The following is a 28000-nucleotide window of genomic DNA, read 5'->3' on the forward strand; positions in this document are numbered from 1 at the left end:
ATGGGTTCTTACATTAACATTTTGTTGGATTGGAAACAGAATCAACACATTAGTCATCTTAATTCATTTAAGTTGGCTTTCTTCAGGATTCTGGGATCCAAAAACAACACATTTGTTACTTTTACACACAAAGGGATAGGCAGGATGTAGTTTATAGTTAACATCCCACTCGGCAATGAAAAACCAATGTAGTTACAGTAAGTTGAATGAAATTCTGGGCAAAACAAACAGTGTAATAAGATTTTGATGCAAATGGGATACTTAAAAATTTGTTTCGTATTTGTTTTAATGAGATTCCCCTCATAGATGCTTTCGTAGAAATGAGTAAATTTTCTAAAATTAAATTTTCTATGGTCATCATCCACATGGGTTCTGAACTTGATGGTTTGTAATTTCTCACTTTTTTTCTCAGAGAAAGTCTTTAGGTCAAGGTCACTTGCATGTCATTCTGAGCTTTGTTCTTGTTTTGCTTCAGGTCAGTTGAGAACAGAATATGGAAAGTGAATTGCCGATTCCATGGGTCTGCAAACTGGGGTCCCTGGGTCAAATCCGGCCCTGTCCTGCCTATTTTGATAGTTTTGTTGGAACATAGGGATGCCCACTCATTTGCATATTGTCTGCAGACACTTTCATGTCATAACAGTGGGACTGAGTGCTTGTGACAGACTGCACTGCCAACAGCTGGCTCTCTGGCCATGTATAGGGAGGGTCTGCCGGCCTCTGGCTTATTCTGCTAACTCTGCTTCCCTAGTAAGGATCTCTCCGATACATTTTCAGAATTGTTACGAAAGCAAAGCCCATTTCTCCCAAAGAGCCGGTGTGCTTTTCTCATTTAAGGGATGGACACTACAGAGTATTCTCTTTCCCCCTGTTTACCTTGGTTTGCCAGGAAGCCCAGAACTAACATCCCAGTGTTCAATTAGGTACCCAGCTTACTGCAGGCTCCTCCTAGCTTAGCTTTCTTTTTTCATAACAAGGTCCCCCATTTTCCCTTTAAAAAAATCAACTTTTGAGGTATCATTTATGTGCCCTTTACCCAATGTATTTTATTGTACACCTGAATGACTCAACAGATGCTACACAACGTAAACCACCATCCCAATCCAGACACAGGATATTTGGATCTCTACAAAGATCCCCCTCCTGCCCCTTTGCCACTTGCAGCTTGTCAGCACCACCTCTCCACCCCGCCCAGTCCCAGGCAACCGTGCACTGATGGGTGAATTATTTTTAGATTTGTGTGTGTGAGTGTGTGTGTGTGTGTGTGTGTATAATATGCACACACATATATTTTTTGAAAATAGTTGGGGCACCCATGATTCATAGTTGAATAGCAGAGCTAGTAGAGAACCTAAGATTCATTTATTTAGTCTTCTGTGCAGATTTTTAGATTTCCACAGGAGTATTTGAGATATTGCTTGCACAGAGAGCATGTTAGTGAATGTATTAATAATAAGCCTAAGGTATTGACAACTTGGCTGCTTGCCAAGAACTCAGCGTAGGTATCTCATTTGATTTTCTTAACAGCTCTTAAGAGTACACCGTCTTAATAGTCCCTTTTAACAGACGAGGAAACTGAGGGTCCTAGGAGTTGCATACAATGGCTTGCTGGGGCCACTGTAACAAAGTCCCACAAACTGGGTGGTTTCAGTAACAGAAATTTGTTGTCTCACAGTTCTGGAGGCTCAGAATTCAAAGTCAAGGTCGCTGGTAGGGCTAATTTCCATTGGCAGCAGAAGCTACCCCAGGCCTCTCCTTGGCCTTCATGTTCAGGTGGTGGTCTCTCCTTATACCCTGTCCACATTTCCACATTTTATAAGGATGCTAGTCTTGATGGGGTGGGGTCCACACTACGACCTCACTTGAGCTTGATCACCCCTCTATAGACCCTATCCTAAAAGGCACATTTTTAGATAACGAGGGTCAGGACAACACCATGTGAACTTTTTCAAGGGAGGGGCACAGCTCAGCCATAACATTAAATGTCCCTTCCATGAAGGTTGGTGGAGGCCGACGGCAACGTGGGTCCCTCTGGCTCCAAAGGGAGCCCTGAGCTGTTCCTCAGAATCATTCTGTGATTGCAGTGACAAAGTGACTGGTGTTAGCTTTTCAGTTGTCCATGATAATAGGATGGTGCCGGGAGGAGGAGGCATGTCTGTTTTCCCCGGAGACGTGGGAACTGAGGTCCAGGGAAGGAGCTGCGAGGGGCTTGGAGTTCAGCCCTTGCCCTTCCTCTTGCTAGTGTTTGACCTTGGCTTTCCTTGTCTATACCAGTGGAATAATAGCATTATATATGGTCTTGAGGGTTCAGGGGACCAGGCTGTGAAAGTCGCATGTAGACGAAGGCCCTGGACACAGTGAGCTGCCTGGGAAGATAAGTTCCAGACATTCCCAGAACAGAGGCTCCCAACCTCTAGGGACGAGTCCTTGGAGGGCCTGTTAGAGCAGCAGGCCGGTCCGGGGCCTGGGAGCCTGCCTTTCTAAGCGGTGGGTTCGGGTACAGCATTTCCAGAGCAAGGAACCAGCTCTTTCCTCTGCGGTCTGGTTTCCAGTTTTCTTAGGAGTGAGAGAGAGGCTCTAGGAAGGAGTTGGATTTCAGATGACGCCCCATCAACCCTGCTCAGTCATTCCCTGGTTCACGGATGGCCTTGCTTCCCGGCTAGCTGAGGCCCGGGAAATCGAGGGGACTTGGGTAGAAGGCCTGGTCAAGAGCTCCAGCCTAGCAGGGCTTCCATAACCAAGTACTCCACCCCGTGGGGCTTAAACAAAAATTTACTTCTCTCAGTTCTGGAAGTTGGAAGTCCAAGATCTAGGTGTTGGCAGGGCAGGTGGCTAGCCAAGGCCTCTCGCCTTGGCTTGCCGATGACAGTCTTCTCACTGTGTCCTCGTGTGGTCTTTCCTCAATGTGCCCCTTCCTGGCAGAGTGGAGCAGACACTTCCTGCAGGCCAGAACCCTCTGTAGGGCTGTGGTGACACCACAGCTGTGGAGCTCACGGTCTCCTTTCTGTCCCCCCCCCCCCCCCCCCGTCCCCACCACCCTTTTGGTGGTGGTGGTTAGGGATTGAACCCAGGACCTTGCACGCACTCTACCACTGGGCTGCATCCCAAGTCCTCTCTCCTTTCTGAGTTGAGATCAAGCCTAATCCCTAATCATTTCACTTTACCTAGGCTGGAACTCACACTGGGACCTTTTTGGCCCAGAGGCAGCAGCTGGCTGAGTGGATCCAAACAAAAATTTACAGCTGGCCGAGTCTCCGAAGTCAGGGAAATCAGCCTCAGCTGGAAGGCGCTCTGTGCGTCTCTTAGGTTCAAGCCGAGCAGGTGCCTGCCCGATCATAGCTGATGGGTAGATTGCAAGTTTCCTGAGAGGTATAGATTTTTAAATTGGCATGTTTCTCCAGCGTCTCGCCAAGGTATTGCAAAACAAAAGATTACCAAGCTTTTCAAAGCTCCTTTACCTCGCCCCCTTCCAACTGAGTCTGATTTTGTTCAAGCAGATCTTCTCTGCTTAAAAAGTAATGGAGAATTTCTTTTACTAGCCATGCACCCCACTGGGACCCAGGCATTGTAAGCACTGGCTGAGTCATGTCAGAAGAGCCCCAGTGGTGATTCTTGGTGTTTCCTCCTGTGCTCCCTGACCTGTGAAGGAAATGAGGTAGAGTTTAATTTACTTCCTCTTTTGAAAGCTAGAATTGCCAGTACCTTCTGCTTGGGACTGTTGCAGACTCTTTGACTACTCGAAGCAGAAACAGAATTTCTTTTTTTTTTTGGTACTGGGGATTAAACCCAAGGGTGCTTAACCATTGAGCCACATCCCCGTATTTTTTTTTTTTTTTTTAAATAGAGTCAGGATCTCTCTGAATCGTTTAGGGCCTCGCTAAGTTGCTAAGGGTGGCTTTGAACTTGTGATCCTCCTGCTTCAGCCTCTGGAGCTGCTGGGATTACAGGCATGTGCCACCATGTCTAGCATTATAACATTTTTTAAGAAAATGCTTTTTGGGCTGGGGATGTGGTTCAAGCGGTAGCGCGCTCGCCTGGCATGCGTGCGGCCCGGGTTCGATCCTCACCACCACATACAAAGATGTTGTGCCCGCTGAGAACTAAAAAATAAATATTAAAATTCTCTCTCTACCTCTCTTAAAAAAAAATGCTTTTGTGTTATACTGAGATGTTGCCAGCATTTGTGTTTAAAAAAAAAACCCCTAAACAATAGCCACAAACACAGCAAGACAGAGTTTACAAAGTTTTACAAAGTCATTATATTAAAGACATTTTCTAAGTAATCTGATTATATAGATGATCAGAGATACTACTTAAAAAATGTAAGGCAGGGATGATCCTAATTAGAGGAAATGGGCCAGCCACGTGGGTCCTGGGCCCTTTGTAATTAGGTATATTCTGAATTAAACAATATGTTAGATTTTTTTTTTTACACTTTGCCTCCTTTTTGTATATTTTGAGCAAATCTTTTAGTTGTTGTCACTTCATAACCAATCATGACACATGCCCTGTTACTGACTTGTTTGGAGTTGGAGAAGTGATTGATTTTAGGCAAGGTCACAGTGGGCCCAGAGTACACAAAGTTAATGGAACTCTCTGTGCATCTAGTTTCAGAGACCGAATTTAATTCCTATTTTTAAAGAAGTTGCATCTTAAAAAGTTCTAAGTGAGAGAGAATGAAAAGTCAATTTGGATACTTTAAAAGTGAGCCTCCAAAAAGTGCTGAATTTTCCAGGCATTGTGTTTTGAGCACCTCCATATGACTTTGGGAGCATAAAGAATTTAATCTTTTCAAGAGGCAAAGTAATATACCACTTTTTTTTAAAGGTGAGAGCCAAGGTCGATCTGAAATTTTTTTTTTTTTTTTAAGTACTTGGAATTAGAAAGGTAGTACATTGTCCTCGGTGCAGAAGGAGCAGCTTTTCATTTCTGGGAGCTCTTAATGGAACGAAGGAGGGCTGCTTCCTCTTTATTTTACTTTTTCTTATTTAGATAATTCTAAATACTTCTTAATTGGCAGAAGTGGAAAATGTGTTGTGAAACCCGGCTGATCATGGCCTCTTGGTCATTAAGAAAATCAGAGCAACAGTCTGGTTTTGGATGGGTGTGGGCCCTGGATCCACGTGGCTGGCCCATCTCCTCTAAATCATCAGGAACCCCATCTCAAGCAGATGGGAAAGAGCAGCGCAGGCCCCAGCACTACAAGAAAACCCTCTCACAGCTGTGAAAAACAGTGAAACCTGAGTAACACAACCCGGGATGCTGCAGACTCAGGCAAGGGTCCTCTCCTGCTCGGGTGGCTGTAAATTAATCCATCAAAATAAGACGGGCCAAACTTCAGGGGAGAGTCTGCGCTTCTAAACACCCAGGAGACTTGGGTTCTCTGAGTAGATACTGGTGTGAATATAGGAGTGTGAGAGCCCAGATCACAGGTGCACGTGTGCCTGTGTGTGATATTAGTTAAAACGAGTCGGGCCTCTGCAGAACAAATGTGAGCCCATGCGACCCTGCAGGGCGACACAGAGCCTTCTCCTTCCTCCTCGTCTTTAACACCAGGGAGAAGAGGAAACTGTTTTGTTGAAAGTCTTAAAAAGACAGTGGTCTCTAAATCCAAAAAGCTGGATTTTAAAAAAATGTTTTTCATCAGGAGGTTTGTGTTTTCTTTCATTGTCCTACTTTATTCTTTTCCTCCTGGGATCTGGGACAAGTTTATACCAGCACATGTGTACTTCACTAAAAAGTCTGAGTTACTTTCTCTTTATTGGGGGAGCGGATGGTGACTTCAGTAGCAAAAGTCCTTTAAAGTCTGGATCCAAAGACTTTGGGGAACTAAAGACAAAATGTGAGCAGAACTTGTAAAGCTGTGGTATTAAGGGGCCACTTACTGGCTGGAAGTGTGAGGTCGAGTTAAATTAAGTCTGAAGCAGTAAATGACTAACCCTGGCGGATGTGGAGTGGAACTGTGATTTCTCTACCGTCCTTTCCCCTCTCAGCCCTTCGCAGATAAGCGCTCCTGAATGCGGAGCGGCGTTGATTCAGGGCTCCGTGATGAAATGTTGAACAAGAGAACATTGGTAACATATCACAGTTTAGAGATTGCTTCCAAGAAGCAGGCGCACTGGCGGAGTAAAGGAGTCCAAGGGACCACGGTTCCAGACCTTGACATGGGAACATGGAAATCAAATAGGCAAAGACGAGAGAGCTGTTCACCTAGGATCACGTGGCATTTGGATCATTTTTTTTTTCCTCCTTGAGAAGGACAGCAGCTTTTGTGCCCACCCAGGGATGCTGAAGATTTAAAAAGCCCAATGCTGAGCGACTCAGTTTACATCATACAGATGGCAAGTACATAAGCAGGTGGCAGGAGAGAGGTACCTAGATCTCTTAATGTCCTCCCTCTGGGAGGAGTGTCCAGGCTGGTTCCTCCCTGCCCTCCAGGGGCTCCCTCTGGCCTGTGCCTTTCACCCTGAAAGAAGGGAAGATCAGTCTTCCTCTGCATGCTCCAGATCACTTCTGATACCACAGATGTGGGCTCTTCCCTCCTGGTGGGTAATTTGCCGGCTCCAGATACCAACTGGGTGCCCTGCAGTTCAGGTAGGAGCTAGCTGCCCAGAGTTAGCACAGACCCCATGGGTATAGACCTCAATCCCACAAGGCTGCCCCTACTTCAGATGCAGTTCTAAGTCCCAGGTTATCGCCTGTTGAGAGCGGCAGCCTAAGCAGCCAGCAAACTTCCAGCTGATTGGCTCCTCTGGGGTGATGCTCATTGGGCTGTTTCCCTGCCCGTTCAGACCGCGGAGCTGCTCATTGGGGGACTCTTTTGGCTCCGCCCACATGACCCAGCCAATCAGCCTCAAGAGCGGGAAGGGTTCCAATTTAGGTGCTCCCGGAAATGCCAGAGGTGGCAGTTAGGTTCTGAGGGAATTCCTGGAGAGCTCCTGTGGTGCTTTGTGGGTGCTACAAATAAAGTTAGTTCCTGCTTGACAAGTGGCTCGTGAATTGGGCCCAGCCAGAGTGTGGCAGTCGCCTCCACTTCTGATCAAGGAGCTACAAATTGGGGTTCCCACAGCCTTCTCCTCGGGCTGGGAGTTGGTATGGTGACTCACAAATCTCAGGAGAACCTTTACTTGCCTGTGTGAGTTCATGAGGAAGTATGTTACAGAGGACACAGGGTGCCGGGTGTGGTGGTGCGAGGCGAGGGAAGGGGACAGACACCCTGCCAGCACTCTGTGTTGCAAACTTGGAAGCTCCCTGAACACCACAGCCATTGTGTTATGGTGACGTCATTATGCAGGTGTGATGGGCCATCATTGGCCCCTCCTCCCCAGAGATGTGGCCAGGGGTGAGGTGGGGAATTGGAGTTCCAACCCTCCAGCCACATAGATGGCTCCTCTAGTAACCGGCACCTGTCCCCTGAGAGTCGCCTCATTAACGTATTAACATGGGTATCATTGAGATGTCCCTCTGGTCCCAGTTACTCGGGAAGTTTCCAGGGAGCTCTGTGTCAGTCAGCTGGACAAAGACCAAGTACGTCTATTTTAGTCCATCACAGTGTCACAAAACCCTAGTGACGTGGTGGGCTTGGTGGTGTGGGGGCCAGATGGTGGGATGCCCTGCTCTGAACTCGGGCCACAGTGCCTGGGAGGGCCCTTCTTTGTTTTGCCCTCTAATTTTTGTTAACCCCTTAACCTCTGGGGTCACTGCGTTCTCTTACGTGAAATGTTGACAGTGACACTCGTAGGGTTTCTTTGAAGAACACCTTGGAACAAGTGCACTTTGTAGAGCACTTAGCACATCGTAACCCCAAGTCGTCCTCACTGGTGTCTCCCAGTCTTCCCTATAAGTCGGGATGCTCAGAAAACACATTGTTAGGAGTAATACCTGGTTCTTCCCTTTCTCTTCCTACTCGCCTTGATGCTGTATATAAAAATTCATGGAGGTCCACAAATGGCCAACTCGGTGTCATTCAGGTAGTTATTTTTGGTTGCTTGCTCAGACAGCTGTGCACGTCCGTACACATGAACTGGCACATTTATTGTAACGCGCACAGGTAGTCCTCCTTGCCCTTGACCAACGGCTCTTCCTGAAATGAAAAACACCAAGGACAGCTTTGCTCCCCCACTTGGTGTTGTGGGTGCAGGTTACTCCATGCTTGGACTTTTTATTTTCTCAGTAATAGAGCACAGAAGCCAGGGTGGTGGCACGCACCTGTCATCCCAGTTACTTGAAGTCTGAGGCAGGAGGATCACAAGTTTGAGGCCAGCCTGAGCAACTTAGTTGAGACCCTGTCTGAAAAAATACAAAGGGCTGGGGCTGCGGTTCAGGGGGTGGAGTGCTCGCCTGGAGTGTGCCAGGCCCTGGCTTAATCTCTGCGCACCCCTCCCCCCCCACCGCCCACAAAAGCAGTCCGACAGCGTCGAGGTGTCTCTTGCGTCTCCAGATCATTTCACAGAGTCCGTTTTTAAGTGTAGCACAATGTTTTATTCTCTGCTGTTTAATTGATTTCACCTCATTGATGGACACAGGTTGCTGGCAGTTTGTTGGCTCTTACAAACATTGCTGGACTTTCCTCTCACATTTGCCCTCTGTGTGGGCACCTCTATGTGTAGAATAAATTTCTAGTTATGGAATAACTGGAGTTTGAAATGACATATCTATCTAAAAATTGACAGATATGGTGCAGTCGCCCTTAATGATGTTGAGCCTCTATATCTGTGTCTGCAACCCCCACCCACAATAATATGTGAGGCTGTCCAGTTCCCCCACACCTTTGTCAACACAGATCTGCTCTGCGAGTGGACTTCACTGCATCTGTCTTCCCTGGGCCTTTCCCTGGGCCTGTCTGGACGGATGTTAATTGTAATCTTTGGGCAATTTTCTCACTGTGATTCTTAACCAGGACTGTCACTGGCAGGTCAGATGAGAACTTATTCACCCAGTGCCTGGCAGCACTGGTAGCCAGCCTGGGGTCAGTCTTGCCTCTTGAGAGATCTCATACCGTCACTTGGAATTTATTATACAGCCTTACAAAATATTATAACCTTGGTCTTGTACTGCCCAGAGCACAGGGTTGCAACCCAGTGTGATTTTTAATAAGATATTCCATGTGAACCAACCCTTTACCCACTTCTATTTTCTCATCTCTCAAATTGACATTTTTGTTTAGATAAATAAATTTGAGATGTCGTCACATTCCGAAGGGTATTTAGGAAGCCCTGTTTGGTACTTGTTGCTCACTGTATACAATGCATATGTTGAAGAGCAGGGCTGGTTATGACTTATTTTCCTCTGGAGAGACCTGTGTGTTTTGTAATTTCTTAAGAGTTGGCAGCTATGCATTGTGTTTAGTGAGAGTGACGGCCAACTCTTTTAAACTTGGAACTATGTAATTGAAATGGTGTGGAAGGTAAATGTGATCATTCAGGAAATTAAAGTAACTCCAGAAACGGTGAGATGGATTATCTGGTCACTGCAGATGTGCTGGTGCTGACCTCGTAGCTAGGATGCCCATGTGTCCTAGAACTGCATCCGAAGTGCCCCTGGAGAGTTGGATTTCAAGATCACGGTCAATGTCAAGTCGCTGTAATTTCATTTACATTAATCAGATCAGTTTGGAAAGTGTGGTCCTTCTGCATTTAGGAGGATGTCGGATGTAGGAGAAACTTGCATCCTAGCATGTGGGGTTTGAGTTTGGGTTTTTTCTTTTGGAGTGCTGGGGGTTGAATGCAGGCACTGGCCATGGGTAAGCACATGGCCACTGAGCTACATCCCCAGCCCGGGCTAGTGGTTTATTAATACAGAAACTGTTAACTCTCCCCAAATCTAACACAAACTGAAAGACATGCTCCTCTGCTTACTCCATATGCGATGGATCTCCAGGGAGGGCAAGGATATGGGCTCGGAGGCTCATTCACTTGTTGCGTGGCTCCCGAAGATTGCTTTAGTGCTATGTTCTTGGGTCGGGGGATGTTGGGGTGCTGGTCACCATCTCTGTGGGCTTTTAATGGCATACAGTTACAAGTAGCATTTGTCTCCAGTGTTCCACAATTATAAATTAATAATAACGACCCATTAGAAATTACGGGTGTTGTAAGCCCCCGCTCCTTTGGGCATCTTAATAAAAATGATAATTAAAACCATAATTTACAGTAAAGGGGACACTGCCCAAGTACATCTACAATATGAAGAAAATTAAAAAACTCGAATCAGAAGGAAACTTCCTGGCACCGGGGAAAGAAACTGCCTGGCTCTTGGTCCCCACTGCCCCAGGGGGGCATCAGTGGGGTTGGGACTGGGTTTCTACCTTAATGTCTTTTGTGCCTGAGGAATCTGTGGGTGACTCTGTCCCCACCTGTCCCAGCTTCCAGTGTGCCTTATTGGGAGTGGCCACCTGTGCTTTCCAACTTGGCTGCCACATTCAGGTGTAGTCCTCCCTGGGTGCTCCCCGTCTGGGTAGATGAGCGCACAAGCTCACCAGGGGCACCTGGGAACCCCCTGGGAGCCCCCCTGATGCTCCCTTTGAGCCTGGGATGAGTGGTCGCCAGGTGCTGTAGGTTTTGGTTTCCTCAGTGGTTTTCTAATGTAGCCCCTCAGTCCCTCAGCAAGGAGGGTAGCTGGTCCCCCGTGACTCAGCCAGCCCCTTATCTGCATGACCAATGGAGGCCCTGTGAATGGATGAAGTGGTGATAATGATTCACAGGGATCCTCTCCAGGCGCCGGCCCTGCCTTCTCTGCCAGCTCGTGAGGTCTCATCGCCACGGTGTCCTCTGGGCCTTATTTCTGTGGGGACGCTCGACAGCCCTCTTTCTCTTTTTCCACGCACCCTGCGTTTCTGCTTCTGTTTCATCAGCCTCTCCTCCGTCCCCAGGTAGTTGTTGGCCCAGACTTTCTGCTGCCACCAAGCGACACTGGGAATGCAGAGGACCTTGTACCCCAGACCCCAATTCCTGCAGATCCCTGAATTGTCCTTGTGCTTCCCCATCTGCAGTAAGCCCAGTGCCACAGCAGCTTTCCCTGGACATCCTAGACGACTGGTCTTCTCACTCTTACAGAGAAGCACTGGACATGGCATCGATAAAAACCTCCAACAGGTCGGGTTTGGGGATTCGGATGTGAACGTATGAACTCAGGCTGTTTTGTGGTGAGGCTTGAATGGTCATCTCTAGCAGGGACCTTCCTCCATAGCATGCATGTCTGCATCAGGTGCCTTCAGTGGCCTGGGAGGCAAAGCCAGCAGTGTGGTGGCACTTACCACAGCTACCAGGGAGCCTAAAGCCCACCTCTGGCTGGCAGTGGCCCTGTGGCTCACCTGACTGTCACCCTGAATGCCCCCAGTAATGTTTCTTCTAAGACGTTTAGGTCTCTGGCTTTGGATTATGCTCTCTCCAACTTTCTAATGTTGGCAACTAATTCATTTAGGAAGGAGGAGAGGAAAGAATAAAGAATGAGAGGGAAGGATCAAAAAGGGAGGGAGGAGGGACAGAAATGGTGGGACCACAGAACAACTCCAGGGACTCCATATGTCCCATAACCACCAGTTAATAACCTCTATGCCCGAGGGTGAAACTAGTGTATGATGAGCAGGTACCCATTTTGGGGTACACTTTCCATTTTATGGTACTTGGATGCTTGGCTTGCATCTGAAGCCTAAAACCCAAGAAAGTGAGATGGGAAACCTCTGATTGGATCAGATGGAGCAAGTGCTAGAAAAGTGAGGCTACCTATTGTTTTAAGTGTTTCCTTTATTTTCTCCGTATTATTAGCTTTCAATATTCTTCTGAACACACTCTTGCCATCTCCGTGCCGTTAAGCTGGTTCAATTTAAACATTGTCATAAAGTTAATTTTTTATAAGATGAATCAGGTTATTAAATTTAGTAAACCATTGCCTTCATTATTTTGCACAAACTTTGGCACTGTGCAGAATTGGCTTAACACTTCTACATTTAGCTAATTAAACTGGCCATCAGCTGCAGTATTACAAGAGTGAGGGCTGCTGTTCTCATGGGCTTTATCCAGGACTTAGCAGTAGGTAGCATTATTAAACTTATTTTTTTTATAAAACTCCACACTCTAGAGATATGGTTTACTATAAAAATGTTATTGTCCTTCCCGAGAAACCATCATCTTCTGAAATATCCGTTCTTTGTTTTTGCTCCAAAGGCAATTGTGAAGGAAAGAAAATGGGATTGTCTGTTGTAGCACTGACAAGTGGCCTAGCCATCTGTGATACTCTGCCTAGATAAAGGGAGATGTAAGACCAGAGAATAACCTTGCAAGGCTCAGAGATGATGGCTTGGCCACAGCACAGCTAGGGATTGTCTCGGGTAAGAGTGCAGGATTGCACCTGCAGCCTGTTGCTGCCACCAGGTTGAGTGCTGGTTTTGGGAATAGAAAGTCCTTTGCCCTAGATTCTTTTATCAAGTGAGACAGCATGACTCACAGGTGTGATTGGGAAAATAAAATTCGAGGGACAAAGGATCTTTGTCCTGCGGATTTCTAGGTAGTGTTATTTAAAATTTCACTGTGCAGCATCTCTGTGTGATTTTAAAGCTTGTTTGTTGTTTTAAAGGAAGTTACAGGGTCATTAGGATTGCTATTTGAAACAACCTTGTGGATTGTTTTAGAATAATAATTGTTTTAGAATAACCCAGAATAGTGGCATATTAGCAATGTGCAGGAAGCCTTCATTCTTGGGTGCTGTGAGTGAATCCCACTAGGTGCTAGTTCCAGGGATAGAGATGAGAGGCTTCTGCCCAAGTTCTTTTTTTGCAAACTTGGGGAGTTGCCGCCTTCTCCTGCCGCCTTCTCTCTCTCAGCAGACAGTGCTACTGGTTTTCCATACTAAGCAGCATTATCTTAGAGACCATCGTGTGTGGTCCCTCGCCCTGGGCTTGGCTGAACTGATTGCTTTGCCATGGTGGACTCTTCTCTCGGATTGTCTGTTGTAGCACTGACAAGTGGCCTAGCCATTTGTGATACCACAGCTTCCACAATGTGGCATCTTCCAGTTCAGAGCAGGGGCTGCAAGTTCAGGCTTTGGAATTAGACATTTCTTCCCTATTCTCCTCCTCATGCTTCCCAGTGTTCTTTTTGAGACAATTTTGAGATGCAGGTTCAATTTTATAGAATTGTTTGGTTTTTCTAGTGGCAGTTTTTCAGTAGTATTTTTTATTTACCTTGTGATTTTATTGGTATAAAGTTGTTTGCCAGGTCTTTTTAAGATCTTTTTTAGCATTTGTAAGATCTGTACTTTTTAAAAAAATTTAAAACATAATTTTTTTAAGCTTAGAATGTTGATACATACATATCTGTACATGTTAATATATACAACTTAACATATGCAACTTGATGAGTCTGGAATAGCTATATATCCACTTTCGTGTATGTGTGTGTGTAGGGGGGTACTGGGGTTTGAACAGGGCCTTGTGCATGCTGGACAAGTGCTGTATCACTGAGCTCTATCCCCAGACCTTTGAGCAGCTATATATCCATCACCTCCAAAAATTTACTCCTGCAGGAATTATTTACAAAAAGGCAAATTGTATCCTTTGGCTACTACTTTCTCATCCCCACTTCCCCAGGCTCTTGGAAGGTCTTATTCTATTCTAGATCTTGTGAGTTTGACTCTTTCAGTTTCCCCATAGAAATGGTATTATGTAGAATTTTAGATATCCCTTTTATATGTAGTATTTTGGAATGGTAACCCTTTATCAGATAAAGAGTTTGCAAACATTTTCTTCCATTCTGCAGTTTTCCTCCTCTTTATTTTATATAATGTGTGTGAAGAACTTTTCACATAAGATCTATCCTCTTTGCAATTTTGCAGTACAGTATTGCTAACTGCAGGTGCTATGCCATATGGTAGGTCTCTAGGACTTTTTCATCTTGCATACCTGAAATCTGAACCCTTTGTTGTGGTTTGGATGAGTGGTGTCTCCCCAGAGCTCCCGTGTCAGGATGTCCAGAGGTGAAATGATTAGATCATGAGACCTCTGTCTATCGGTCCATCCTAGTTTTAGTGGATTAGCTGGTTGGCAACTGCAGGCAGGTAGAGCATGGCTGGAGGAGGTGGGTCACTGAGGATTTGCCCCTGGGAATTAGATCTTGTCCCCTGGATCTCCCTTCTCCCTTTGCTTGCTGAGATGCTTTCTTCTGCTGTGATGTTGGGCCTCACCTGAGGCCGAGAGCGATGGGGTCAGCCAACCATGGACTGAGCCTGAGAAACTGAGCCAAAATAAACCTTTCCCCCTCTAAGTTCTTCCTGTTTGGTGTTTTAGTCACAGTGATGAAAACTGTGCTTTGACTCCTACTTTCTCGTTCTCTCCTGCCTACCCCCAGCCCTTGGAAACCACCACTCTTGCCTCTGGGTTGGACTGTCCATATGCTCATAGAAGTGGTGTCATGCAGTATTTGTCCTTCTGTGCCTCTTATTTCACTTGACATAGCCACCTCCATGTGACCATCCAGGTTGCCACAAGTGGCAGGATTTCCTTCTTTTCTGAGGCAGGGGAATATTCCGTGGTATGTGTGTAGCACATCACATCTTTCTCCTTCTGTCCATCCGTGGACATGCAGATTACTTCCATGTCCTTACTACTGTGGCTGATTCTGCAGTGAACGTGGGCACAGATATCCCATCAAGATCAGATTTATTCCCTCAGGTACATACACAGAAGGGGATCGCTGGGCCACATGGCAGCGCTAGTGTCAGTTTTGCAAGGAACCTCACACTCTTTCCCATGGTGGCCGCATCAGTTTACATTTCCATCACAGAATATACATTTCAAAGGTTCCCTTTGCTCTACATCCTCACCAACACTTGTTTTCATTTGTGGTCTTAATATTTTAAGTATTTATTTACTTATTGCAGTGCCAGGGGTTCAGCCCAGGGCCTTGTTCATGGTAGGCAAGTGCTGTGCCCTCTGAGCAGCATGCTTGGGCGTTATTGTTTGTTTTAAAATAATAACCACATGAAGTGATGTCTCGCCATGCTTCTGCTTGGTGCTTCCTTGATGGCTAGTGATGCTGATACGCTTTTCTGTACTTGTTGGCTGTGTATGTCGTCTTTGGAGAAGGGCGCCTCTCAAGTTTCTTTACATATTTTTAAAATTGGGATTTTTTTTTCCGCTATTGCATTCTAGTGTTTGGATATTAACCTTTTATCAGGCACATGCCTGTAGGTTGGCTTTTCATTGTGTTGGCTGTTTCCTTTCACGTTCAGGGGCCTTTTCTTTGATGTAACCCCACTTGTCTCTTTTATTTTTATAAAATGTCAGAGGAATGCATTACAATTCTTATTACACATATACAGCACAATTTTACATTTCTCTGGTTGTATATAAAGTATATTGACACCAATTCGTGTCTTCATGCATGTACTTTGGATAATGGCGTCCATCACATTGCACCATCCTTGCTAGCCCCCTGCCCCCTCCCTTCCCCTCCTACCCCTCTGCCCTGCCTGCGTTTGGTGTCACCTGGTGATGTCCTTGTACTTTTCCCTGATGTTGGTCATCTGTGTGCTGACTCTCTGACTCTCCTGTTTGCTCTATCTTCGTAGTCCTTTATCAATTTTAGTATTTCTTTCCCAAAGAACTAACATTCAAATTTTTTCTCTGTATTTTATATTTAAGTTTTTATTTTCTTCCTTCTGCTTGTTTTATGTTTAATGTGCTACATTTTTCTTTTCTTGGTACTGGGAATCAAACTCAGGGCCTCATGCATGCTAGGCAAACATTCCACCTCTGAACTGCACCCCAGCCCTCTTCTTGAATTCATGTAACTAAGCCACATTTCTTTTGGCTCATATTACATGATGTGTCTTTCCTTTCTTTTACCTTTGAGTTTTTTATCCTTTTTTTTAAAGCTATAAAACACACATGCTTTTTTAAGGACCATATTTTATGTGTGTTTATGCAGTTTGACTATCTTTGTCCTTTAGTTTCAGTCTTTAATCCATTTATATTTAATGCAATTAGATATATTTGGGTTTAAATACACAAACATTGTTTTCTATTTGACTTGTTTATTTTCTTCTTTCTTAACTTCTTGTTATGGTACTTTTCTTCTCTATTAGCTAATTAAATGGGTAGGTATTCAATCTAAATATTTGACTGGTTAAAATATAAGGTAAATTGATACTATATTACTTCCTGTATAAGACAAGGGTCTTAGGATACTTTAACCCATGAATATTATGTATTATAATGTGATACAAATGTTTTTTTTTTCCTGTTTGTGGCTCAAGATAGTTTTTGAATTTACTGCTGTATGTCTGTCATTAGTTTTGGGAAATTATTAGTGTATTTTCAAATATTATTCATATCTTAAGCTATTCCTCCTCTTTTAGACTCCAATTAGATATATGTAAGGGCATAAGACAGCATATTTCAGTATTTCTTTTGTTCCTTGATGTATTAATCATCTTTTAAATTTATTTTTAAACTTCCTTTTGGGTATTTTCTTTTGACCTATTTTCTAGTACTCAAATCTTTTAACTGTGTCTTCTATTTAACCTGTATTTTGAATTCTTGATTATGCTGTTGTATTTGAATTTCATAATATCTATTTGATTATTTTTTGCTTTCAGTTCCCTGACAAAATCTTTTTTCCATCTTTTCATTCCTTGAATATATTAATTATGATTTTAGTCACCATTTCTCATGATGTCACTATATAGACCTCCTGTGTATCTGTTTCTGTTTTTCTCTCATCTTTTGTTGAAGTCTTGTCTTTGTGTGCCTTCTTGTTTTTGCTGGCATGGAAGAGATTTTACATGAAACTCTGCTGTGGTTGCAGTGATAATGTGTGTCTCAGGCTGATGGCATCTTCCTCTAGAGAATGCAGCATCTTCTCTTGCTTTGGCAGTTGGGGACAGATCACTTTCATCCAATCAGACATTGAAATGGCAGGAGGCTGATCTGTTCAGGCTGGGTTGTCTTTGGTTCCAATGTGAGGGCAGTCGCCCGCTGGGCTCCTAACCAAAGTGTGGTGCATTTATCAGAGACCCTTTCTTGGTGGCCCTTGGGCTTGAACTTGTGGCTTTCTTTGTGTAAGACCGCCAGAAGCTCAGCCCGTTTCCTTAGGCTCTCCACCTCAACTTTTGGGATCTGGAATAGTGCCTGAGAGGAGAAGCCCAGCTCGATGCCAGCCTTTCAACTTTTCTCAGTCTTGTCAGTATTCTCTGTGTTTAAAATGGGTGGGGGGGTGTGCGCGCGCAAGCGTGTGTGTGTGTGTGTGTGTGTGTGTGTGTGTGTACGCATACACATGCACATGCAGATCGTTATGTGAATACTGTTTAATTTTCCTAGTTGGAGGTAGGAGAGGATCTAGGAAACCTTGACTATCATTGTTGGAAGCAGTGGTGCTGGAAACCTCCACTGTCTCAGAGACCTGGGCCTGGTCATGGTCCATGGTTCAAGGGCAGGCTGTGCCTTGAACTCTTCTATGGCTCCGCCTTCATCTTGGAAATTGCCTTGTCCCTTGGGCAATTTTTCTTAGCCTCATCCTGTCGGCATTTCGGACCAGGTGATTGCTTATGGTGGGTGCTGACTGGCATATGGTTAGCCATTTTGTTGTTCTCTGGCCTCTATTCACTAGGTTCCTGCAGCACCACCCCCAAGTTTGCCCACAAAGATGTCTCCAGATGCTGTACCTGTCCCCTGGGGCACAGAATTGCCTCTTGCTGAGAATCACCAGGTTATGCAGATGGTGTTGGGCACAGGCACAGTGTGGCCTGGTAGGTTGCTGTTGCGTTTTCTAATGTTAACTTTTCTTTCAACTGCAGGGTTCGAAACTGCCAAGTCTTTTGCCCTCCACGGTGCCCACGTGATCCTGGCCTGCAGGAATATGGCGAGAGCCAGCGAGGCTGTGTCACGCATCTTGGAAGAGTGGGTAAGTGCCTGACTGTTTTCTTGCGTGATTGCCAAATGTGCATGCCGGGCTGAACACACGGAGGCTCTAGTGCGGAGCAAGGGTTATTGCTCTTGGAATAATGTCTTTATTTTTAGAGTGGTCTTCACATTGTTTACTTTATGAATGAAAGCACGAGCAAGCTGTTCCTGTGCACGCATTGTTTATAGGCCATTGTCAGAGTCTTCTGCTTTGTTGGTCAGTGAGGATGTTTACTCACTTAACTCATTTGTTAAGGAAAATAAAATGTCGTTAATGCCTGTGGATGCGAGTAGGAGGTTGTTTATCACGTGTTTTAGGATTAGAAAGGAGTTGGCTTTCACCCAGTCCCTGGATTTTTTGGTTTTCTCCCTTTAGAGCATAGATGTTGATGTGGAGCTGTTGATGGGCGAACGTTTACTGAGACCTTGAAATAATCTTGGGACTAAGGATATGGCATCAAACAAAACAAATCCCTGGCCACATGGGCTTACCCTCTAGGTAGGAGTAATATAACCAAGTTTGAAGTTTACCATTCTCTCAGGCTGGTGTAAGTATGGTGAAGGACAGAAAGCAGTGAGGGACGGACGGCTCCTGACAGCCTTGTTGTGAAATCCGGAATGAGCCCTGCGAGTGTCAGGCACTGTGCAAAGGCACAGAGGTAGCCTGTGCTTGGAGAATTCATGGTTTCCCAGGGAAGCTTGTGTGTCTTTGCTGAATGCAAGGGGCTAGGCAGAGGGGCAGTGGTGGTGAGCAGGGTCTTGCAGCAACATCTGGGAGGAGGACCTTGGAGGGCTTGAGCTCTGGCTCTCTACAGGGACGAGTGCTAATTGATTTTTTTTTTTTTTTTTAAAGCATGATCACTGGGCTCCTGTTTGATCATCCACTTGCCTTCCCCGTGTGTGTGTGTGTGTGTGTGTGTGTGTATGTTGTGTGTATGTTGTGTGTGTCTGTACCGCTATGATAGCTGCTGGGTCTAAGTGCAAGCAAACATTTCAACCTACTGAGGAAGAAAGATGACCCTGACCAAAGAATGACAAGTGTGTGTGTGCATGTCAAATAGTGGTGAGTGGCACTGTGGAGTGGCCAGTTCCAGGAGTTGGGAGAAGTATAATCCCGAGCAGGAGAAGAGTGAGTGATTCTGGAGAGGACTGGGAAGGTTGGGCCGGGTAGGGGAAGGACCGTGTGAGGCCCTGGGTGGAGCAGCTGGAGATGGCCCAGCGTGGCGAGGAGCAGAGTGAAGTCTGCTGGGCGATCCTTGCCAAGTCTGGCTTCGCTTTCTGAACACTGTCAAAGGTGTCTTGCCAGCTGGAGAAACAGGCTGAGGTTCGCTTAAGAAAGTGTCTGGTGTTCTGGACAGAGAAGTCATGAAAGTAAAGAAAAGGCAGATTTGTTGTGTGCTTTTGGTGTATTTCCCATGAAATGTCTCAAATGCAGTTGTTTTCTAATGAATTCTTGATTTGAGCTCACTGGATTTGTTATTTTGGGACCAATTCATTATTATTATCGTAGAGTGTTTCTGTTAAAAGGATTTTTAGAGATGTTTATAGAAGAGAATGAGTGGCAGTGTGCATGTGTGATCTGAATCTTCCCACAGAAGGTGAAGGTAAAAAAAAAAAAAAAAAAAATTTTCCCTGATCCTTCTCTTGAAATGGGAAGCATCATTAGCCATTTTGTGTATATTTTTCCAGAAAGAGATTGTGTATTCTGTGTGTGCTCCTTCATTGTTCAGGAAATGCTTTCTTATCAGCGCCCATGAGTCCTCGGCTTCATTATTTCCTGCTGCCGGTTGCCGCTCTGCCGTGTGCTCATGTGGTGTTGAGCCCATCTCCCTTTTTTGTGGTTGTGCATGCAGCAGCGAGGCTTTGCCCTTCCAGGGGATGCTGTTTTACAGTCTAGTCTGTCTTGTCTGCATCCTCTTTTCCTGCACTTTCATCTGAAAATGGGTCTTCGGGATGCTGAGCCCACCCACTGGGCAGAATCTGACCAGTGGATTCCCTAGACAATGCAGTTAGCAGTTTCCCAGTTGTTGCTCCAACTTCAGTTCCTGCTGATGGTGCAGGATACTGCCTGTTGTCCAGCAGTCGGGAGTTTCGAACTTGTCAAACTTTCCCCCACTGAATGTTACATTTTAAACCAGTGGTCGTAGAGATACTATAGCAATGTGTTGTTTAGTGATATTCATGTTGAAATGGTCTTGGGAGGTGATGCTAAAACAATTGTTTTTGAATCACTAAATTTATCCTCTTCTTAGATCATAATGTTTATGAGAACAGATTGATCTGCATTTATCGCATCATTATTGTTGGAGGTACAGAAGAAGACATTCCCGAATCCACCCTGACCGAGTGCAAGACCTTGGCCAAGGCGCTATGTCTCTTGGGTGCCTCAGTTTCCTCACCTAATAAAGGAGGTTGAGTGGGATGTCTTCAGAGAGCCACTGTTGCATCTCTTTTTGCATTTAGGCCAAAACTGGGTTCCTGGGAGGCAGTTTCAGATGATAGAATTTATTGTGGTGTACTTTCAGTCTGCTGTGTTGTGCCCTGAAGTAGACTAGCAGCCCAAGGAAAATAATTATTCAAAACATTCATTGTCAGGGTTATATGAGGAAGGAAACAGGAACAACACCCCACTAATGCATGCTGTTTCAACACTAGAGTCGCCTTTACAGGTTTCAGGCCTGAGACGCTCAGTCCCGTCCTCCCCTCCTGTCTGTTCCCGTGTTCTCTGCCTATGCTATTGTGCACGCTCCTCCCTGCCCTGTACTGTGCCAGCACAGGCTCAGGTTTTTCACCCAAAGCCATCGTTCTGGTCCATTGCTGCATTGCACCGCAGGACAGAGTGGGTGTGTGCACCTGATGCTGTGCACGGTCCCATGCCAGCCCCACTCCCACCCTGGAGATTTCCTTGTCTGGTTTCCTGCAGGCTCTTCCTTGTAGTTCTTCTCTGGCCCACTGTTAAAGCCTCCTCCTGTGTTTCTCAAGGTCAATTTGCTCCACTCCAGCTTCTCAAGCCTTGAGCCAGCTTCCGTGTGTCCTGCTTCATTTGGGATGGATCATATCCGTGTCAGGCGGGGAAGGTAGTGCAACATATTGGTGCCTCATGGGAGATTCTCAGAACGAGCCAGAGTGTCTTGTTGTAGTAAAACTCATTCAGAAGTTCCTGGTTGTTGGGCTCCACCCTGACTCACGCGCCAAGGCTCCCCGGCCATCTTCAGCTCCAGTCCTGGGGAGAGAGCTCATTTCTCCATCCTCAGCTGTTCCTCCCTGGCTGAACTTGCTCGTCCAGCTTCCCCTGTGCATTCCAGGATCACCGTGTTCCACAAGGCTCCTGCCAGCAGAATGCTTTGTTCACATCCTGATAGGGCAACTCACAACCCCACTGAATTCCCGTCCTGGGCTGTGCCCTGGGCCAGGCCCTTGAGTTGCTTATTTGGGAGGGATGCACATGCCTGTCATCTCTTTTTATAGTGTTGGAGAGAGGTAACTCACCAGATTGCGTAGCTTGTGCACTCAGGGCTCTCCATCTAGCTTTATGCAGACTGCAAGTCTGTCTGCTCTACCCCATGGCCTGGCTTTTCTACCCTGTTACTGTTCAGATTCTGCTTTCAAAGTCGGTCAGTGCTATTTGAGTGATTCGAATCGGGACTGGTCATATCTCTTAGCAGAAGCAACTCTGAGGCACTCTGGTGTCCTTTACATTCAAGATACCCTTTCAGAGCTCTCAAGCCTCTATTTTTGGAGATTGAGCTACTTTGTAAAGTGGAGCTTGTGTGGAAACACTTTCCATGTAGAAATGAGAACCTATATGATAGGCATGGAGGCAAGGCGCTTGAGTTTGGGGCCAGGCTTGGCAATGTGTAGTGAGACCTGGTCTAAAAAATAAAAAGGCTGGGGACACCCCTGGGTTCCATTCTCGGTATTAAAAAAAAAAAAAAAAAGCCCTGTTCAATGTTCAATTATTAATGCTAATAATTGCTTTATTCATGGGCATGTGCCTTTCTGTTAGATGTGTTGGATGCTCCAAGGTTAGAAGTACGAGAGGATGTGAAAAGGCAGTAGGATCCTGTGGACAGCAGGAGAAAACCACCCTCCTAAGAGGCCAACCCATTCGGTGTAGAGGAGGGAGGAGAGGAAGCCTGTCAGCCCCCACTCACGTTTACACAAAGTTCCTGTGGGTGTGGGCTCAAGCCTGTGTTGCAGCTCAGGGACTGACGGATATGCCCCCCCCCCCCCACGATCTGCTACCTGGACTGCAGGCTGGTGTCCGTACCTTTAAGATGAGTGCTTCCTCTTTGTGACTGAGCAGGAAGCTCATCTTTTCCTGCTTCCCTGGGGTGGGTGGGTGGGTGGGTGCTCTTACTTAGCAGCGGGCCTGCACACAGGATTCCCTTGCGGGTGTGTTTGAGTCCTGCAGTGCCCTGGCTTCTGCTGTCCCTTGGTATCTATTGGAACCTTGGTAACTATTGGGGTTTTGTTGTCCTGTCATGGGCGTATGGCATGTCCCACTCATTGTCCTGAGATCTGAGGACATCCAAGGGGTGTTGCACATGCAGAAGAAGAATAGCTGATTAGGCATCAGAGTGTACTTGATAATCAACAGCAAGCTCTCGAAAGGCCAAAGTGGGATCCTATGAGTTTTCCATTTTGCTTCCTAAATTCTAGATCCTTGTGTGTGTGGGGGGGAATTTGTGGTCCTGTAGAGGAGAAGGTTGGGAGGAGCTGGAGCAGATGGGCCTGAGGTTCCCACTGACATTCTAGTCCTTTTCAGGAAGAAAAGGGGGTGGGGCTGTGGCTGGGCAGATCCAGACGGGGGGAGGGTGGTTAGAAGTGGCCAGCCGGCCTCACCTGTTACAGGCCGTTGGTACCATGCCAAGGGTGGAACAGGACGTGCGAGAGAACTCACAGTGGGGCCTGACCTCCAGTGAGGTGTGGGCGCCCTGAGTCTTGCATCCCCTGGGCCTGGGACAGCCCTCGGGGTGAGTCCGTTTGGTGGGAGAAGTGTTGGAGTTACTGTTTGGCCCACCCAACACCCCAGCGTGTGTCATGATCCCAGTCCCCTATCATGGGGGAGGATTGTACCGGGGACATTTGTTCTGAGGCTGGGTCTCTGAGAGACTGGAAGCCTAGGCTTTTTCCTGTCTTGTCTGTTAGTTTGGCCTGGACTTCCAGTCTTCTGGAGACTGGCCGGGAGGACATGCCGTGAGCCTGGCCCATGCATCAGGGATCTGGCTCAGCGATGCTTGTTTTACCCACTTAATGAAGAGCCCCAGGAGGTCCCAAACATGAGATCTTCAAGGTGCACTATCTTCAGTCCACAGGTCTCTCACTGTCCTAGAGTTTGTAGGACACTGAGCTCACTAGGACCTCTCTCGCCCTCACCCTTCATCCCCAGCCCCACTGGGGCAACCAAAAATGTGTCTAGACATTGCCGTGTTTTCTAGGGGTGCAAATCACGACTGGGTGATGACCATTGTTTAAAATATGTTGTATTAAATTGGCAAAGATTAGAAGCACACACACCCTCTGACCTTGGGCAAGTTTCTTAACTTGCCTAAACTTTGCTTTCTCCATCTATAAAATACAAATGATCATGTCTCTGTCAAGAGATATAGGTGGTTCTATTGAACACACCGACTGTATGTGTATAAAGCATTAACACATTGTGTGGAAAGATTAAGTGCACAATTAAATGTTAGCTGCTGCTATTAATAACAATAATGATAATAAATTCTCATTCACACGTGAAGTGCAGGGTGACGCTTGCTTTCCCCACCCTCACCCGGTGGCTGAGAGGCGCTGCGGGGAGGATGTTCATCAGCAGGATTTGAGTGCAGGAGCAATGAATTTTTCTTCTGTCTTCATATGTCTGGACTCCTACGTTTTAATAGATGTGTATTTAGTTTGTTGATTTCCAGTGTACCTCATATTAGCACTCAACTGTCATTTGAAAAGCCATCTTAATTATTTATGTGATTGCTTTTTCTTTTGTATTTACAAAGAACTACACTTTGCATATATTTAGGAAAGATGATTAAGGGATTAGTCATCAGGAACAGCAAGCAAGGGCCTATATCAAAGTGGTTATTGAGAAAGCAGGGAGGCTAGGGGTAAAAATAAAAGATTTATTAGTCAGAGGCAATAGAATGTGCATGTTTCAGGAGACGGCGCATGCTCAGTTGGTCCCAGCCGCATGGTTTGATGCTGCAGGATGGTGATCATCCCAGTCTTCAGGTGTGTTGGTGCTCAGCCTGTTTATCTCCTTGGTGTGAAGAGGAAAGCTCCCGTGGTGTCATGTCATGGTGGCCTCATTGATAAGTACTGGAAAGAGTGACTGGATCGAAACCCTTAGTACCACGTGCTGTATTAGGTTCACGGGTTCAACAGATTGCTGCGTTATTAATAGGTTCTGACACCCTTCAATTTCATGTCATGTTTGGGAGGGACGAGGATGCTGAGCAATGAATTGCTCACAGCTTTAAAAACTTCTCCAGAAATGCAGCCACTTTTGAGCTCCCTCAAACGCACCCAGTCACTTCGTGAGCCAATGTCGCTTTGCTGTGTACAGGAACTCCCCCATCTCCTTTGGTACTGAATGTGCAGTTCCTGTAGCTTGGCTTTCCTGAGGGTGGGCCTCAGGTGGGATGTGTGTGGGTCCCAGGGAGAGGCCCGCTGCATGTGGAGGCCAGCACGCCAGCCTGGCGCCTGTCTGAGCTGGCATCTTGGCTGGGACAAGCTGCCACCATTCAGCGCATTGCCGGTTACAGACCTGGTCCCCATTGTTCGGCATGATCCTCAGCTGAACCAAAACATAAGATATAAGACTATTAATATTATTAACACCCATAGATTGTGGGGGAAGTTCATCCTAAATAAGCCTCTAGATTGGTTCCCCATTTTTTTGCTTTAGAAATTGTTTTTCTGTAGAGTATTGGATTTTCAATAAATAAAGTATGAAATAAGTCTGTGAACCAGCGAGAACTGCATAAACCACTCGCTCAGATCAATAGGCTTACACTCACGGTAAAGGCAAACTCCTAAAACTCTTTCCTGGGACACTTGTGTTTCCAACTATCACTGTCACCTGCAGGTGGGACAGGTCTTCCTATTTCCTTGTCCAAGGCCCTTAGTCACTCTACCCAGCACTTAACCAGCATTAGGTCCTGCTGAGGCCACACAAGCTCACCCTGGTGGGAGGGAAGTGGCGGGTCCAGGATGGGTAGCCCTACTCCTGGACACCAAGATTCTCTAACAATCCAAAATTCCTGGTGTGTGTTGTGCAGAAGGTTGGCCTGGGTTTGTCAAGTATTTAGCCCCGTGTTGTATTCATAGACATTCACATGTATGTGTATGAGTGTTTCATAACATTGACTATGTGTCAGTGCTTTGGTTCCCTGGCAAAGGGAGCATCTTCTGTACCCTTTGTGATCCTGGGGTTGAGCGACCTGGTCAAAGAACCCCTGCCCTGCACCTTCACACATCTATTCGCCCCGCAGTGTGTTTATTGTTCTACTTAAGTTGCCTATTTGACCTTTCTTGTCACAGGCCCAGGAAAGATTCTTTATCAGATAATAAATTATTCATCCTGCTCATAGACATAATTGGTTGCTAAAATATTCTTGAGTTTTCTCTCTTCAGAATACCTAAAAATTGTGCTTGGTTCTTACCCTCCAAGTTTCTTAAAGTGAGTCTTTTCGAACTTTATCTCCATTGTAACCTTTCTGTAACGAGTGCTGTGATTAACCACAGGGCTTCAAAGGGTGGAATTCAGGCACAGGTGGCTAGCTGCAGACCCTCTCTCCCAGTCATGTGCAACCAAAGCAGATGTACCCTCCCATTAATATGGGGTCCCCTGAGTTCTTATTAAGCAATTTTGACATAGTTTGAAGAGATGGATTTCATCTTTGCATGGTTTTGAGCCAGGCTAAAGGGCCTGCTTCTGGCTGCTCAGCTTTTAGGTTCTGTTAAGAGGAAAAAAAATAAGCTTGAGACTGTTTTTCATATTTATTATGGGGCATTCAGAGGCTTCAGATGTAGTGTGTGTTAGATTAAGCAGAGGAGACCAGTCCTTGTGCTGGTAAAACCTTCCACACAAGGAAAAATAGAGATGCAACTAGAGACCAGGCAGCCACTCTCAGATGGTGACAGGGCAGGTTTATTTTAGACAAATATTTAAATATTTCAAACAGAACTGACTTTTAACCTATACAGAGGCAGCTCAGAGGAGGAGGGGTACTGTTTGGTCTGGAGTCCTACTGACCCGTGATGGAACTGGTACCCACACTGGCTCCCTGGCATCCCTGGGCAGAGCTGGTCAGTCTTTCAACCTGGGCTTATTTGTGTGCAGGAGGGCCCTCAACATAATGGCTCTCTGTCATTGTAAGGACAGAGTGAGTTGCACACAGAATCTGCTGCTCAGGATCTGGCACCCAGTGGGGGTTCAGTATGGAGCTGTAGGAGGGGCTGCCTTGTCCAGCACAGTTCCCGAAAATGGATGCACTTGTGGATCCTGTTGGGGAATCGGTCCTCTTCCTCCTGGTTCAGATTGCCCTGGCAGCAGTGCCTGGGCTGGTGGCGTAAGGAGCATTTATTCCTCAGGGTTCTGGAGGCCGGAAGTCAGGGATGCCTGGGTGCTCGGTGAGGTCCCTCTTCCTGGTGAACACACAGGCATCTGCTTACTGTGCCCTGTCACGGTGGAGAGTAGAGAAAGGGGGGGCAGGGACATGGAGAAGGGAGCGAGTGAGGGGACGGTTCCCTTTCTCCTCCTGTAAGGACATTGATTCTTTTCCTTCTCTGTTCTCCCAGCCCAAGTACCTCTCAAAGACCCCTCTCAGATGCCATTCCCCTGGGAAGGGGGATGCCAGCATAGGGGTTTGGGAGGGACCCAAGCATCCATGTAGCATCTTCCCCTGGCCCCCATTTCTTATATGCCAAGTAAGTTCATTCCATCCCAGGAGTCCCAAGGCCTACCTCCTGTGAGCTTGCAACATTTTTGCTAATGGCCAGAGCATAAGTAGCCAAGGTTCTCTTCATTTCCTAATCGAAGTCAAACTTTGATTGACTTTGAGGGAAGGAGCAGGAACTTCTTCCATTCCAGCGGGCAGAGAGGGCACTGTCATGTACACTGTGTCCCTGTCCTGGTAGTGACGTTAAGTTAGTGCTGAAGAAAAGTGGAGCTGGCCAAGCCCACCCCATGTTCGTAGCGGGTTCCTTGGAATGAGTCTATGCCCCATAATCAATTGGGGGATGCAGATGGTTCTGAAGACCTTATAAAAGGAAGGCTCAGAAGTGGCTGTAGTGGTTGTACAGGGTAGCCGCAAATTCTTGGGTGATCCTCTCTTGCAGAGGTGGATCCTGATTCCCCCCCCCCCCCCCAGAGTGTGGGCTGAACCTAGTGACCCTTTCTTAGTAAGTAGAGACTCCCAACCTCCCTAACAACATGCAGGCCCCATTTCCCTCTCTGATCAGGGGAATCCAGATTTGGTGTGAGCTCCTTTTCTGATGGATCAGCCCCTAGCTCCTTGGCAGCCCATCCTGTCTTTGCCCACCTCTTCTTTACCAGTCTCCCTTGTAATGAGGGCAGAACCTTCCTCCAGGAGCCCTCTGCCCACCAGCCTTGGCTCTGCCCTTAGTTCCCCTGGCTGCCGCCTTATCAAACCCAACTAATACTTGCATCCCTCAAACTCCCTAAATAATAAACCCAAAGTTATTGAGGATACGGGGTTACTGAAAGTTGGCAGTGCGATTGGCCCCTCTCATTTCTTTGCAACCCTTGTCCTCTTTCATTATTGGAGCTTGGGACGCGCGTGGCAAGGCTAGGCATCTGGGGAGCACTTTGTCAGCCCTCCTGTCCCGCAGCAGGCAGCAGATGCGGGGGCTGGAGTTAATGAATCAGCACAAGCCAAGAGCACAGTCCTCTTTGAAATGACTGAGGAACTCTGCCCTGTTTGCCAACAATCTTGAGATTTGAATTGTTTGGACTATAATGCAGTCTGTAAACTGGGTAGCTGGGAGAAACGTCATGCATCTTTGTAATGGCTTTGTTGTTGTTTATTGAGAGGGACTAATTAACTTTGATTATTGCACTAATATTATGGCACTTTGACAGCC

At 46.3% G+C, this 28000-nt stretch overlaps 1 protein-coding gene across 2 annotated transcripts in view; it reads left to right on the plus strand.

Annotated features, from left to right (window-relative positions):
* Positions 1 to 28000, plus strand: part of Wwox (WW domain containing oxidoreductase) — an 862968-nt gene that overhangs the window by 35563 nt on the left and 799405 nt on the right. For both annotated transcript variants that reach the window (XM_026392988.2, XM_077792924.1), the window contains exon 5: positions 17788 to 17894. In XM_026392988.2, the coding sequence (XP_026248773.1) occupies positions 17788 to 17894 (107 nt within the window). The remainder of the gene's footprint in view (positions 1 to 17787; positions 17895 to 28000) is intronic.

The sequence above is a fragment of the Urocitellus parryii genome, chromosome 15 (assembly GCF_045843805.1).
Source record: "Urocitellus parryii isolate mUroPar1 chromosome 15, mUroPar1.hap1, whole genome shotgun sequence".
NCBI lineage: Eukaryota > Metazoa > Chordata > Mammalia > Rodentia > Sciuridae > Urocitellus > Urocitellus parryii.